At 37.3% G+C, this 17,217-nt stretch overlaps 1 protein-coding gene across 1 annotated transcript in view; it reads right to left on the reverse strand.

The window, feature by feature from the left end:
• PLXDC2 (plexin domain containing 2) overlaps positions 1-17,217 on the reverse strand; it is a 285,578-nt gene that overhangs the window by 25,623 nt on the left and 242,738 nt on the right. The window contains exons 10-12 of the mRNA XM_075492688.1: positions 11,173-11,233; positions 8,148-8,301; positions 6,690-6,728 (exon numbers count right to left, since the gene is read on the reverse strand). Coding sequence (XP_075348803.1) covers positions 6,690-6,728; positions 8,148-8,301; positions 11,173-11,233 — 254 coding nt within the window. The remainder of the gene's footprint in view (positions 1-6,689; positions 6,729-8,147; positions 8,302-11,172; positions 11,234-17,217) is intronic.

Consider the following 17,217-nt stretch of genomic DNA (forward strand, 5'->3'; position numbering starts at 1 on the left):
TAAGTAATTCAGCCTTGTCTTAAAAGTTTATCCAGTCTATTACATTTAGCCCTCCATAAGATCTCCATTTAGATCTACACATGGTTTTTCACATGAACCCTTTGAGCTGGTACAAAGTCCACAAATTGTACGTGTTTAACAAGATCAGTTAGATGTGTGCCTTTACAGCAAAGTCATGACAACTGTAGGAGCAGATACTGTATATCATTTTATATCTGGCTTAGAAAACCAAAGACAAACGGAACTAGTATAAGTCAGACTTCAGTATAAGTCAAAGTGTCTACCCATAGTTGTTCTGGTTTAGCTAAACTGTTTTAACATCATGCTTCTTTAACCTAATGTGGTATATAATGCCTAATATGATGTAAAAATGCCCTTTTGTGCTAGAGGCAGAAAGGGACATTTGCTTTCTAGCGGATACATTCCAGTACCACTACTTTGGAAGACCTCTGCCATTATTTGATTGACTTTCTGCAGATTGGATTGATGTTTTTTACATATGCTGTGATGATAGCTGTAATAAGATGATCAGAGCAAAATTGGGATGCTGTGGAGATGCAAGAAATTCTGGAAAAGACACAAATGTCTTGTTCTAAGTAACATTTAAGTACAATCCAAAGTACCATGAAACAAACAGAAAATAACACAATTTGTTAATGCTACCAACTTAAATGTCCTAAGAATAAAGATTATTATTCTGTGATTCTATTTTTTACCCAGAATGGATGAGTTCAGCACTTTTCATTTGTATTTGCTTTAAAAAACACATATGTAGCCCACTGGTCACTGCGTATAATATGTATAATACGTTTCTTCCTGTGTCTGATGCACAAGGAAGATAAGAATATTTATATCAGTGGCTGTTGCTTTTCCAAGCTTATGTTCTTGGCTTTGGAAGGCTTCATTTCAACAAGATATCTGCCAGCAGGCACTGATGTAGTATCATACTGAACACCAGCAAGTCTGTATATGCTTTCCTTAAGTCACAAGATTTCCTGAGAAGGAAGAACTTGAATTACACTGGGGACATCATTTCATGTTTCTTACAGCAACATACACTTTTTCCTAAGTATAATGCTTTCCTATTCTGAGTGCTACAGCTGAACTTGCAGAAAGCAGTGAGCAGAATTTAGCAAATTGCTTGGGGTCTAAAGTTCAACTTTGATCATGCTTTGATCATACTGAAGAAAACAAGAGATCTCTCTAATATATCTTAAGACCTGTCTCTAACTAGTGCTGAGAATACACTGCTGAGAAATGATAGAGGAGGAACAGCTTGGAAATGTTCAGGGAGAAACAGAGAATATAATGTGGAGATGTATCAACATTTCTTAGCGTGTAATCTACAGTGTGAAATACAATATATGGGAAGACTCGCTGACTTATTTGAGTTATATTTTATTTGTTCCCTTTGGAATTTTCCCCCTACCTAAATATAAGAAAAAGGGTAAAAAAATCTGATAAACTGTTTACAAGGCTCTTTCTGGTTTATTTGATAATCAAGGTGGCTAATCGTTCTTCTTGAATCTACCGTTCTTCATATTCTTATCCTATTAACACATTTCTATCCATCACCACCTATTTTGCTTATCTCTGTGTTCTGATACTTTTCTCTATGTCTTCTTTTATTTCCGTCACTACTGAAACTATTTCAAAGCTGCTCCTTGATAAGACATTTTTTATACAAGCACAACATATAGTACAGCATAGATAAAGTAAACTTTATGACAAGTTGTCTCAAAGGAAATCCTTGCTTGCCTAAAATTGTATGAACCCTGCAATTTTAGGGGAACACCAGCAGTTTCAAGTAAGTGGAACATAAAGAAGTATACATGTAATTACATAAGCCATAACCTAATCTCAATAGGATTTTTGCAATAATGGTAAAAACCTTAAATTCTCCTTTTTTTCATGAGAGAAGAGTGGAAGAAGAGGTCTGAATCTCGGCCTGCCACGTTTCTGGACAGGAATGGAAACAGAACACATTAGCTAGAACACTCTGAAGAGACTTAATGTAAGGAAACCTTGGGTACCTACAGGTAAGATACCCACTCTTAGCATGTCATTTAGATTTTTCTCTGTAGCTGATGGACCTAGGCACCTCTATATAGCAACTTATCCCACTTTGGGTACTTCTTTTAGGATAACATGAATTACCTCCTCTTGCCTATTGCTTGCCACTGGCTATGAGAAAGGCCCAAAAGAAGAGCTTGTGGCTTTCTGGCTAACACCATATGAGATGAAGTTTCTGGAAGGTAATTTCCTGTGGCCAGGCCAAGATCTGATGATAAAAAAAAGCCATATCCTGTGGATCTTATTCCATACAAGGTCCACTTTAAAATATTTTTAAACCACCACGAAGATTAGGTTTAGCATTGTTTAATTTAACTTTTTTTTATTTTAAAATTGGAGAGAACTCAGCTAATCTGTAGTGATTATATACTGAGTTAGCTGTTTTGGACTGAGTTAGCTATTTTAGACTGTGTGGTCATAATAACTTCTGTTATGTCAAAAATAATTGTTTTCCCTAAAAGGTTGACTTGTCTCTTTGTTGCAACAGGTCTCATTTTCTGGGTCATTCAGAAACTTAACATATTAGAAAGAAATAAATTAGATGATTATTAGCAGGCATGAAGAAGTGTTCACTTGTCACAGCTGGAGTTCAGGTACTCAAGAAAAACAGGGCTGAGTAGTCTCCATAATTTGTCAAGAATTATTATGGTAGGAAGAACTCAGACTGCAATTTTTAAGGGAAATTAAAAAGACAGATGACTAATGGGAGCTAGTGTCCAGGCATAGGGGACTATTAAAAAAAAATAGCCTTGGGTAAATTTATCGCTGTATATAAGGTATATAAAGGTACTCTTTTTTCAAAACTTGGGTCTGCATTTTGGTAATTTCTTACAGTTTCCTAATCTTTCAAGCTCGAATTAAGCTCTGTATAGCACTAACTTTAATCCTGTACATTGTTAATGTTTATATCTAGACCATCTTTGAAAAAGTCCACCACAGAGTGTAAGCAGCAGGGCACAGACATTTCCTAGCACTACATATGCTGGAGTGGACTTGTTCACAAATAAAATAGCTTTCTCCCTCTGGTAGGTGGGTTTTGTATAGCTTTATTTTTTTGTAACAGTAATTTCTGTACATCTTGATGAATGAGAAGTGTAGTAGTTTCTCTGACACTGTCAAACACACATGCACTTTTCTATTGAGTTATAAAGTTGAAGGATTGAGGGGGACTCATAGCAATCAAATCATCACAATAAGATGTCTAAAAAGGTCAAATAAAATGTCTAGATGTGCTGGCCAATCATCTAAATCATCCACCAAAGAGTTCTCAACGGGGAAATACAGCATTATTGTATAGCTGCAGCCGATTGGTCACAATTTTTATGAAAAATTAGGCTTTTAAACTGTTTAGTCAGCTGTGTGCTAAGAAAAATGAAAAAAAACCCCAACAGAATCTGCAATTAATAATAAAAATATACACTTGTAGTGCTGGACATATCTTAAAACTTACAAAATGCTTGTTATTTTAAAGAGAATTAAGATTTAACGCAAATGTGATGACATGTCAGCTGTATTTTAAAATGGTTTAGGCATGTATTAGCCATCTATTGTGTCTATGAAGAAAGAAGCAAGACAGAAGAAAAAGAAACAAGCAAATCTGAAATGTATATTAAAATATTCTACATAAGATTGTGCGTGAATTACAGCACTAACTTGCTAGTGATTTTCTCATATAATTAAAAGGTCAAAGCAGTTTGACCTGAACTCAAAATTTAATTTAAATTTAGTTGCTGTTTTACATTTCATTTCAAAAGTTCTAGGCAGAGGTGAGATGCAGAATTTCTATAGAATCCTTTTGTTGTACCTAAGCAGATATTGACTGCTATCATCCAAGGACACATCAAGCTATAGGCCATCATTGATCCAATATAGCTTTGGTTTTCCATTATAAAAGGTTCCCTTTCATTAGAGTTTTAAAGGATCTAGTGTGAGAAAGTAAAGACCCTGTATTCGTGACCTGAAATAATCTACTCGTTATGAAAGGCTGGCAAATCACAGAGAATCAAAGAACGTGCCTGTGGCTGCAGAGGTTTTATCTGAGCCTAATCTAGGGGTAGCTGGAAAATTCAATGCATAATTGAAGATTCATCAAAAAGAACTTCTCAGATTAAAAGCTACGTTTATTGTGTGAATGAGGAATCCTGGTGTGTTGCTTTGCTTCCATGTTGTTTGAAGTCAGTTTCTTTTTTTAAATTTCAAGAATAAAAGAAACAGCTCAAGGAAAATGAATAATCACATCAGGTGCTGGTTTGTCCTTCTAAAATGCAGCAGCTTTCTGCGCGGAAATGGACTTTCGATGTTTAAGATAAGTGGTGCCACAAACCCTACCACCTCACTCTACCAAGTAGGCCACAGCCATCCCTCACGTGCTCTAGTATTCATCACTTTGCTTTCACAGGATTTTTATTTTCAGATCTTGGGCAAAGAGTAGACAAGTGAAAAAATAATCCTGTTGCAATTCCCAAACCAAAAGAGGCATGGAATGTGGTTTCTAAAGCCCACCTGTTGAATTATTTTTTGTATAACAGCATACTATTCTGAGCTGTTCATGAGGTGTTCAAGACGGAGAGCTGCCTTGTCCCAGGCCAGCCATCTGCCATGGAGCAATGGCTCGCAGGGCAGAGCATGGGTACAGCTCAGCTGGGAATGCTCCTCATGTACACAGCAGACACAAAATGGGAGAGTGAAGTGCTGACAGACTTACCCTGTCTATTGATCTTTAAGAGCGCTGAAGCACTTGCCACAACAAAATAAAAAGCAATTTGCTTTCAAGGAGAATAAGAGAAAGAAAGGTTCGGGGACATTCCCATAGACAAAATGCCTAAAAGTACTACCCTGAGTTTATAGATGACCTTATTCCAAGGGACCACTTATGTGTCAAAGCCATGTCAAACAACAACACTGCCAACAAATGGACAATTCAATGCCCAGTACTGCATGTGACCAGATATGCTGTGGTTAGTGACAGCAAAATGACAGAGGAGCGACTGGCGGGGAAGGGGACGGCAACTGCCTCCTGTGGAGTAAGCAGATCTCTAATTTGAGGGATGAGAAAATAATAGCCGAATATTACTGAAAAACAAACGACAGGAAAACAGACCAAAATGCTAAGTGGCATCTGCACACTGGGTTTTTTCAAAACTTGAACAATTCTGTGAAGGCTCTGAGGGACCACTATGCTTCAGCTGTCCTGACCCACCTTACCTGGGACCTCTGTCCATGGGGTTGGGGACTCCATGTAAGCACAAGCCCAAGCCTAAGCTATGCTGTAGGTGAACTGGTACTCAGCCCCATCTTTGATATTGTCTCCTGGACCAACCTTGGATCTATGCTGAAGGCGGCTTGTCTCCAGTCCTCTCCCTGGCCATGTCTCCTTTGATGGACCTTGGAGCTGTGTCGTAGCCTTATCTCTGGCCCAATCTCTTTTTGCTGCTGACCAGACCCCTTGTATGGACCTGGTTCATCACCTCACCTCCTGTGGCACTGCTGACCGGAGCTGCTTCCTTTGGTCCTCGCCTGAGCTGTGCTGCTGGCTGCTGTGCCTCGCCTGCTCCCTCGCTGCTCCCAGCCTTGCCTTGCCAACCTGGCTTCCTGCCGTCACCCCGGGCCTGCCTCGTCACTGCAGGCTTGGCTGATGGTCACTAGTCTTGGCTGACCCCAGCTGCTGCCCCTTAGCTGCTGGACTCACCCCGCGCCCTGTTGGTGCCTGCTGCCGTGCTTGCTGCCGGTTCCCCTGCCCCTGGGGGAAGCTCAGTGCTCCCTGCCTGGAGGAAAGGCAATCAAAGCCAATAAAATTCCCCTTTATATCAGTGGAAATATACTTTATTTCAATTTGCTCAGGAAATCATCCTCTGCTTTGATAGACCATTTTGAAGCCTGCAGAAATCAACCTAAATCTTTCCTTTCTCCTCAGCAAGCTCTACATCAGCAGTGAATACAGACGCAGTCTGCATCTAATGACTCAGTCCTATTCTAACTAATAGCAAAATTCTCATCAGCTTCAAAGGGAGAAGGAACAAACCTCAGGTCTCAGTCCTTGAACCCACAAAGAAGATGACAAAAGCAGTCCCCTGCAGAGGCTCATTTAACAGAGGCCTTTATCAGTAAGACAAGGTGATCTTATTAACTTGCATGGGGAATGTGCATGGAGAAATACAAGATCTCTGCTAGCACAGAGACACAGATATAAAATGGATATGTTTATTAACAAAATGTCATGTAATAATTCACTACTATGAATGAGTTTATAACACAATATTATTATTTAGAACTAGCATCATAGCCTCTCTTAATACAGTTAAATAGTACTGTATTATAATACAGTTAATACCTGTATTAATACAGTTAAAAATTTACTAAATATGTCCATATTTGGAAGTTAATTAAACCTGCTGTTTTATTAAAGAGTTATAAAGAGAGTTGTAAATGTTTAATTTACTAAAGCATTTGCTAAGCTTATTTGCCCTGCTGCTCTTCGACATAGACGTGGAAGGCTGAAGTCCTTTGAGAGTCTGGTAAAAGCTATTTCTACAATCTGATTTTGATTAATGAAGTTCAGTGGTGTATAAATTAACAAACTACTGACATTATTTACAGACAAAAAAATAATCTCTTACCTCCATTGTCTTTTAGGTGCAGTGCTATCTTGGTGTCATCTATAAAGGAAATTCAAAGTTAGTTGTAGGAAAATGCATTTTTCTAGGTCATGACTCATTTTAGGAATGACTTTCTAATATCAAAGAAATTTCACAATTAGAAAATTATTTGGTACTCAATGAGAATTAGATTGTGGTGTTCTTACCTATAGTGAGCAATGCTTAACTTCTTTACTACTAAAAAACATTTATGAGAGTGTTAAGTATAAAGGAGGATTGAAAATACAGGCAAATAAGGGTCTGTCTCATAACACTTACAAATAATTAATTAATGTTACATGTTCATACATAGCTTGAACATTCTATCATATTAAGGACTGTATGAACTAACAGATGACAATAAAATAAAACAATGACTTGTTTTATTTTCCTTCTTGTAAGAATCATGTTCCTCTTGTAAGAATCATGAAAAGTTCTACTAGTTTTAAATCGTATTTATTTCCATATTCCTGTTCTTGCTGTGAGCTTTAATGAACAAAATGCCAGGGAATAATGCTGCTAATGCAGTTCAAATCCTGCACTGACAGTTTCTAAACTTCTCTTGCTGCAAACAAAACCAGCCTTTCTTATCAGTAGATTCCCACCCTGAAATGCCTTCAGTTCAAATTTTCCAGTCACAGGCCACTTAAAAAATCTGCTTGTACCTGGTACCTTTTCTTGTGTTGACATACAATTCCAACAGACCCCCCTCCCCCCCCTTTATAGATGCTAAGATGCTATTTGATTACTCTGGGTTAGCTTTTCTACCCAGCTGAATTTTCCCCAGAAGCAGGAAAGTGGGATATCTCAAGCACAGAAAGGCAAGATTTAAGCAGCCAGTGGAACAAGGGTGAGAACTGACACACCATCGCTTACCCCGTTAATTCGGTTCAGAAGCCTATAGAAACTATTTCACAACAGTGAGCACTACATGAAAAGAACAGTGTCAACTGACTGAAAAAAAGTAAACAGGCAAATTTCAAAGAAGTTTTTAATTTGGGTTATCTCTAATTTTCACCTGGCTAAATGGAATACCCAAAGGGATTAAAAATTCATTAACGTCTGTGACAGGAGTTTCTTCACTAACTTTAGCAGGGCCCTCTCCATCTACTATTTCAACAGGTTTTGGACTATAGCCTGATGGTTAAAGGAACACAAGCAAATTGTAACCACAAGTTCTCCAGAAGTCTGCCTGGCTTGTCCAAGTGCCCCCAGCACTGCCCCCTCCTCCAGCGGTCCCCCCCTTTGCACCTTACTAGTGCGAGAGGAAGCTGCAATTTAAAAGCAGTAGCAGATGTTGCCTTGACTGCAATTCCCCACTCCTTCCGCTGCCCCAAAGAGAAAAGGTCAACACGAACGCACACTTCAAGGAAAGACATTACTTTTAGACTTGGAAACGATGTGTTTGCACCATAGAATAATGCAGTGTATACACTTCACCTTCTGTGGGCAGGCTAGTTGGCAGGTGGGAAGAGGTGGATCCTCTGGTGGTTGTTAAAACTCTGAACTTTGTGGTGGTTGGCAGAAGGGTGGTGGTGGAGTATGGAGGTGTTTCAGTTGTGTCTGTATTCTTCTCACAAATCTTATCTTTTGACTGTTGGGAAACAACAAAAACAAAGAAGAGAAAATTAATTCTCAGTGGAGACTGTCCCCGAATGAAGAATTTAAGCATGGACAAGCTGTCAGGATAAAAAGAATGACAATGGAAACACTAAATCAAGGAATTTAAAGAGCTTTTTCTTTTCTTTTTTTTTTTTTTTTCTTTGAAGTGCTCTACACAGCATTCAGCAACATATATTTTTCATTTAGCTGCAAAACTTACAATGCCCAATTGCTAATGACAAGGCTTCAAAGTCATCCCTGAATGTCAAACATGTTATTTCCCCCAATCAGATTTTAACATCTAAGATTATCATTCAGATTTTCACTCTTCTATTGTGAATGCTCACTGCCATTGGTCTGAGTGCCATAACACATGTTAAAAAAGATAGGTGGGAATTAAATTGTAGGTCTTCGTAGTGAATAATGTGTAGTTAACTGGAGCACTTAATTAGGCTTAACATGCAGTTATCACAGAAGAATATGCATATATGTGTAAAATGTGTGCATGTATCCAGCCTATAGAATATTTATATACCACACTATAGAGCAACACATTCACTATGTGCCTATTAATTCTATATAATATCAAAATCTCACATATGTGTATATAATATAACAGCTATTATATAAAATATAAGTATTATAAAAGATAAACTATAAATTATAATAATCATACAAGTAATTATATTATTTTAGCACACCATGAATAATATTCACCATCATATAATAGTTTAACTTCTATTTTCATGGGCAAATATTTCGATACAAACCTTGAGTCTTATTTTTTAAAAAATTTCTGGACACTTTTAAAATTCTGCAGGTGTAATGAATATTTTCTTTTATGGATCACACAGTCCTGCAGGAAAATACATCCAATTAACTAGCAGGAAATACTGGAACTGCCTGTAACTCCTGCTGTCCCCATTCATTTTAATGAGAAGTGGTAGCCCAGAAAGCCTGTTCATTTTCTTGGGATCTGGCAGTCAAAACCCAGTGGGTGTTGTCTTTCTTTTAATACATATGGGTATTTTATTGTCCTTTGTTTTACAAGAAACAATATATTACATTAAAAAAAGGTAACAGTACCTTCAGTATAACTATTCTTTAATTTTCTTCATGTTTTAGCTTGAAAACCACTGTTAGTTTCACTGATGGAATTTAATCAAAATTTAGCTCAAAATCTATATTACAAAGGAGGAAACATTACCATGAGAATCCTCATTATTCATCCTCTTGAATGAATGCATCTAAAATTAACCTCTGTGTGCTAATTATTGATCCTTCGTTGAACTCCAGCAGTCAGCTCAGGCATCATTCTGGAAGATGCTAAGCAAGCTGTTGCTTCTACTCCAGAGACCCTGAAAGCTAGACTGTGACCAGCAGTCAAGTAGCCTGAAACTGTGCAAATCAAACTATTAGTTTCTCAGATACACTTAGTGTATCAATAATTTCCTCTCAGATCATGTACTAAGCCTTGGAGCACTAGTTGAGTTTAAATAAGAAGGGAGAAGCAGAATGGGATGCTCCTGTCATACAGAGAGCAGTTTTTGGATAACATCTACAGACAAAAGTGAGTCCTAGCTAATTATAATCTGGATTAAAGCAATACAAAGGTTGTGCACTATAACAACAAATACTCCCAGTAACTTTTATTTTATATTCTTGAAAAGGTTGTCCTCCACAGACAAAAAATCTCACAGAAATTCCATTCTCAAATCATCAGTTTACAAACTGCAAAGCTGAAGCTTCAAGCCCATGTAACAAGGCAGTATGTAGGATGCAGTTATTTTGCAATTACACTTATAAGAAAAAAAAAGTTCTTCCATCAGACTGGATTTATATCATTACTTCTCTTTGCTTCTACTGAGAATAAAACAGAATGTGCTTTTCTAACCAGACACTTGGGGCTACATTTTGCCCTTAGTTTCACCTGACATTATACTTCAGAAGGGCTATGTTGCTGAAACTCATGACAGAATTTAGTCCTTTCAGCCAAAATGGAAAAGTAACTGCTTTTTTATGGCCATCAGGAGATTAAAAGTGTCATAAATTAATTTGTTCCTATTACCACACTCCCCAAATGAAAAAAAAAAAAACAACAAAAAAGAACCCTCAAACCAAAAAACCTTCTAAAGGGACGACACTAGGAAAGAACCAGCAGTATGATATTTATGTATGTGTCTTGAAAATGAACAGCTTGGGTCCAGGAGTACCCCGAGTACCTCTTTTAAAGGAGGCCCATAGTCTCTGTTTGACAGTCCCCCACTACCACAGTCAGATCTCTTTCTCATTCTCTCACTGCCTCTCCAGGAAAGGACATCCAAATGCCTCATAGTTGTTTGTTTGGGGTTTTGGTTTTGATTTTTTTTTTTTTAAATATCTTTGAAGTCTTCTATGTAATTTCTTCTGTACTGTACTAAATGATTTGGTCAGATTTCATAACCAAAATGCAAAACATGCAATGCCTGTTTTTCACTTGAGAATGCTCTGGCAGAGGCTTTTTGGGGATGAAGAACATCACAGTTTCTTCCCCTTTTCTGGGAAGAGTCAGAGATCTAAGCGAAAAACAGTGCAGGGACATTGTTTTAGGGCAGGCTTTCTGGTATTTTTATTTTTTATTTAAAGTATTTTCTCAGAGATAAAATTTTTATTTTGTCTCCATTCTATTCCCTGGAATGGGGAGTGAAATTGCTCAGCCTATTTTTCTTTATTATGCCTTACAGCATTTCCACTGAATGATAAAGATAAATATAGCATGTCTTTGGCCTTGAAACCATGCTTCATAATATGAAGAATTTAGTCAAAAGCATCATAAGTATTTAAAGGGCATCTGATAGGCTGAGGATGTAAACTACTCACATACCTCTTCAGGGCAGCCACTGTCTACCCAATCTTGCCGGTGACGGTCAAATCCACTGGAGCATCTTTAAATGATGAAATAGATAGAAGTTGTCCAGACGGAAATAGGAGGAAAACAAGAACAAGAAAGGAAGGGAGAGGAAGAGAAGACAATGACAGAGAGAATAAGTAAATGATGTGATTTATTTTAAAATCCATACGCTTTATACGGTATTACTTTTACTCAAGAGGCGGTTGCTTGCAATATGAGTCAATCATTTAATCCACTTCAGTGAAGGGCATTTCAATGAATGAGTTATTATTTTAGGTGGCTTTTTTTAATTTATAGTTTTTAAATAGGAATGTTTCCCTTCCACTGGATAATTATTCTTAAGACTGCACTGAGCCATAGCACTTTTAAGTCTGATGTCAGCCATATGGATGGAAATCGGTTAAATTATTTCTGTCCAGACTTCTTAGCCAGGAAAATTTAATCCCACAAAGGATGCGGTGAACCAGTCACTGCTTTTATCAGGCAAGGTGATCTGAGACATCAAGATACACGTATAACAATGCAATCAATGTTCACAGATTTAGATAACAGCTCCTCTGAACAGCCTTCATGACAATTAGGGAATACTATATGGCTGCTTCTACCTCCTCACTAGCTGCAGAAAACTTAAGTTGCATGCATATTTCTTATCAAATTAGGTGAGGTTAATAACCTGCCTGCAATATCCTTTCTCATTTGCAATATGTAGCGAAGAAATTTTAAAGCAACTTGTAACAGTTTAATATAATGATTCCCCTGGCAATCCCCATCTCACAAGAGTGTTATCACTGTTTATACAGTAACTTAGCGTTTCCTAGACAACAGGTAGCATTACGAACAGAAAGCATTATTAAAAAGGCAAGCAAATAACTAAACCATGATGTCTGACTTTGAAAGAGATTCTCCCCAGTTAGGGTTTTAAATTTTTTTTGGTTTTGTTTTTTTTTCTGCGTTCATTTCCTGTACTATTGTGTTATGAGACAGGATGATGTCATTTGGCATACATGGTCATAACTTACCTGACTGTACAGCAAATAACTTTCTCACTGTCTTTTAATAAGACTAGGCAAGCAAATAAGACCACTGTTATGGTTAGCTGTATTTATGGGGTAATTTTTTGTTCTCAATGAATTGAAAGATGCCAAGACATGCCAAGTACTACCCTACTTCAACCAAGGTAAACAGGTGCATTTGGAAGAATGGAACAGTGGAATAATTTTTATAGTAGGAGAGGATGTTACAAGAGGATGTAAACAATGCTAAAAACACACTTGGGATAATAAACTTCTCCATATAATTATTCTGAGCAGAATCTACAATATCTTTGACAAGAGATTTTGAGAAAATGTTGATTCTCTTGTTAGTTGTACTTGCACTGATCCACATTCCATCATTTGCAATGTTACTAAAAAAATACCCCAACCCTAACAGGTGTCAATTAGCACTCACTCTACAGCAACTGACTTTTCCAAAAACCTATTGCAGTGCAGAAAAAAGATGCCCAAACCAGAAATGTATTCCAGAGAAACAGAGAGACCTCCTTCCCAATGCATGAGAATAAAGGCTACTGTAAAGAGTTTTTTCTTATAGCTGAAGTGAATCAGTGCTATGCTGGGAGCTCAGTGCTACCTCCCCATCTTTGGGGTCTTCTGCCTCCATGAATGTTTGAGAGAACAAGGAGGACCTTGCTAAGCAGAAAGAAATGATGATGTGACATTCCAGGTATGAATAGAACATATTTTTTTGAAGTCTCAGTCTCTCCTGCTTTCCTCTGAAGTTTGAAGAGCTTCATTAGCAATTTCTGTGCCCATCTTGAAGGAGAACTAGACTAATTTTCAGATGTACTGAATACTCACAAACACATTATATTTCAGTCATACTGCTCTGGCTAAAATCTAATGGGTTTGAGGATATTCTGTAGGTCTGAAAATCAAGCCCAGTGTTTAGACATTACATCAAGCCACTCCATAAATTCCTACAATAGAGGCAATTACTGTGGTTACATATCCATGCTAATTCAAACCCAACTGTACTTAGACCTAGTAGGGATTAATGACCTTTTATCTTAGATTTTATCTTGTATCTAAATGGTGTCAAACTTACGGCTCCAAAGATTAAATGAATAAAAGCTTATCCCAAGCACACTCATTTACAGTTCTTAAGTCTTTTCTGACAAACTACTGAAATACAGTAGCAAGTAACATTGATGGGGTTGATTTTCCCCCAGGAATTAGCAAACCACCAAAAGTTGAATGCAACATGCAAGGACTGCTCTTTCACACATCTAAGACACTCTTCAGATGACCCTACCTTAAAGAAAAATACATTAAACCCTGGACACTGTTTAACATTTTCTATTGATGCAATGGTGAGTCCAAAGAATATTATCAGAAAGCAGCTTTATCAGGAACTAGCTAGACTCCAAGCAGACCTGTTTGTCAGCTTCCTTTGAGGCATGTATCAATGAGATGTCAGCCATAGCAGATACCATCATTGCCGTGTCATAGCAGATACTATCATTGCTCCGTTGTTGTTGAGTTAGAATTCTGGAAACTGTCATTTCAGTGCACCACCCACTCTACCAACTGCATTTTTAAGACCTTCATCTAGTAACGTGGTGATAATTCCCTGTTGCCATTAAAACATTGGAGCAGATTTGATTAGCTATGCCATTTATGCCATCTGTCAACATGGTCATTTTATAACAACTTCATTTTCAAGTGATGACTGAAATCAGCTCCTAGCAAAGCAATAACAAAGATGTTCTAGGAAATGAGAACAGGGACATTCATGAAACGTAAGGAATTCCAGGATTAGTGTGAAACTCGGGAGTACTGGTTCAGGGAGCAAAGGGAGAGTTAAAGTCTCTGCATGTATAGCAGTGATGACTTGGTACAACTAATGCAGCTGAATCTGGCTAACAAGAAAGATGTCAGAAACCTTTCAGTGAACTGTACATAGGCAGAAAGGAGATGGAGATGTCATCAGATCTACCAGATGCCATTTACCTCTATTTAGCAGAGAATATTTAAATGACAAGAAGTGTCTATTCAGTGCATAAGCTGAAATGCTTTGCTGCTTCTCTTTCAAGAGAGTTCAATGAGGATTAATAATAATAATAAATCAGATACCCTGTATACAGAAAATTCATCAAGGTTTAACCTGTGAAAGCTAAAAACATAATGGAAAATTACTGGGAAGGAAAGGGACAAAGTCTGGATGGAAAAATCTTTTCACCAGGTTGAGCTCGTATGAAACAATTAAGAGCATGAAAATGCACAACACGTGTCCTTTAAACCAGCTATTCCCTATTTTTTCTTTTTTTTTGCAAGGATATCTGTAACAGCATATGAAAAATGGATTTCTGGGAACTGAAGGGCATTCCAGAAATCTGAAATGATTTCTTAAATACCATGTAATTACTCAGCTCAGTTAAAATGTTTATTAACTCCTCTAAATAAAAGATTAACCTGAAAAATTAAATAGAAAATTGAACAGACAGAACTCTTTTCTGCCTTTAACCACTAAGGAAGGGCCATCACATTAGGAAAAGATTAAGACACTTGCTAGGTTGTTTGAATTACTAAAAAAAGAATTAGAACAGTTTAAAGTGGAATTTCTTCCCAAGCGGAGGGAGATAGGAAGTAAAATATTAAAATAAATAAATAAATAAATAATATATTTAAAAAAATAAAAATACTGGAACCCTTGAACTTTGTGTCTGTCCAACTGAAAAAAACCCTAATCATAGAGACATTTTTGGAGGAAAAAACCCACTGTCTTTGTGCTTGGTCTGGCTTTGCCTCCCTTTACAGCAGAACAGGCTCCATTTTGGTTCCTCCATCCTTTGAATATCACTTTCTTGTCACACTGTGCTGTCTGGGAAAAGACTGTATTTTCCTCTCTTTGTTATTTTCCACTTTCTCTTGTCACAAATGCAGAACTTTATCACAGCTCAAAGCGCTTATGAAGTTCATGTGAAGTGTCACTGTGAGTGACTGTGGTATGAATTTGTAAGGTATTTGTACAGTATTTGTGCTTAGCATCTAGCTCAATACACCCAATCATATACCTGAGTCAAGCATAAATGTGTTGACTGTATTTATCCTTTACTTAAACATATTGCTTAATTAAACTGTACTTCACAATAGGATGACAATTCAAATTGTTAGAAGAGGATTTGCTCCCACCTTGCTGTTATAAGGTAAGAATAGCTAAGATTATTTGCTTAATACAAGGATTTTAAACATACAGCACTACAAACAGCCTGTACTATTTTAATGTTTATGAAAAATTCAAATATAATTACTAAGGCATAGTTAATACTTGATGCAGCATATCTGTGTCTACAGCACTGAATTCCATCATTGTCTTAACATTGTGTGCCTCTCAAAATTTCCAACATTCAGGGGATGATAAGGAGGATCAGAGTGGCACAAATTTCATCAGGCAATCTTCAACCTGATGATGGTTCCACAATTTTATGGGACAGAAAATTTGGAAAAATATACCTACATGTTCTGTAAAGTACTCCTGCAACATCATGTAAATAGGGAAGTGAAAAGATGTTAAAAAAAGCTGTTATGTTGCAGTAAAAGAGATTGAACATGACTAAGACTCAATATTTGTAACTCTGACACGACATGTGAATAGGCAGTAGGAAATAAGGCCTCCCACAGGGAATTCTTGCTGTTAGAAGAGCCTAAGAATAAAAGTGGGCTAAAAGAAGTAAGTTTTATTTACAATTCAACTAGAAAGAAAGGAAAAAATCCTAGTTAAAGTGAGACTTGGCAGAATTCTGATTAAAGAAGAATAGGAGGATATTTTATATAATCTTAATGTCAGTTACAACAAGAAAGGAAACATGCTGAACAGCAGATAATGCATAAAAAGGAAGCTTTTGCTAAAGGCTCTGCTTTGAATAACTAGAAGGGAAAAGAAGGTGTAAGAGGAGGGCCCTAGAGTCAAATTTATGAGATTATGGTATCAGAACTTCCAGCAGAATCAGTAGAAAACGATAACAATCAAACATGTTCTCTGGGAAGGAGCCACACTGGAATTAGTCTCTGTTACGAGATTACATCCGCCACTGCCTTTGACTTTGTGCATTTATACCTGCACAAAGTGGGTCTAAAGAGTGAACAGCAACAGAAGTTAGGGGAGAATTCCAATCTGTTGGCATTGCTACCTGTTTTGCACACAAGAAATTATTCAAGGTTCGAGGCAAAGAGCTCTGAAGTGGGTGTACTTCACACTCTTGTTGATCCCGACCAGCACAATTAACCTCCCTTTCTCACCTTTACATGATTGTCTGAACTGTTTTCTATCGTTGAGTATTCAAATGATCTCTTCAGCTTTAGGGTGGATGCTCCCATGATCTTACACTTTTTTTCCCAGTATTACACATTACGTTCCCTTCTGGTTAAATTAATAAAAGTGAGTGGCCAGTTGTATTTTGAGAACTGCTTTATAATGCCTTACACTGACAACCTCAGAAGTACAGTTAGCCTCACCGTACCCATTGCTTTGTCTCTTGTTTATAAAAAAAAATATGAAGATCACCTTTGGAGAAAATATTTTCTTCTCTACTTTAGAGATGAGGAAACAAAGCATAGGAGACGTGAAATGATTCAGCTGAGATAACACAGAATTCTGTAACAGAACCTAGAGTTAAGCCCAGATTTTCTGAAAACCAGACAAGCATACACTAATTCACAGCTCCTATGCTTCCCATAGTACTCCCAGTCATATGAATTGTAGAATTGGGAATGGTAGTGAAAAACATCATGTCTTGAGAGACATGCACCAAGGCACAGATCTCATCCACACATTGGCCAAGCTCTCTTTTTTATTCATACAATTTTACTGGGATTTTGCTGCTTTATAAAAAAACACTGATAACATTAACAAGTAGTAGAGTCCTTGGGAGAGGATGAAAGTGTCCTGGTGCCTAGACTGGTGCCTAGTATGAAATAGGGCTGTTCACATTTCTGTTAACACACATGAACCCCCAGCAAT

This window comes from Mycteria americana, chromosome 2 (assembly GCF_035582795.1).
Source record: "Mycteria americana isolate JAX WOST 10 ecotype Jacksonville Zoo and Gardens chromosome 2, USCA_MyAme_1.0, whole genome shotgun sequence".
NCBI classification, from domain to species: Eukaryota; Metazoa; Chordata; class Aves; order Ciconiiformes; family Ciconiidae; genus Mycteria; species Mycteria americana.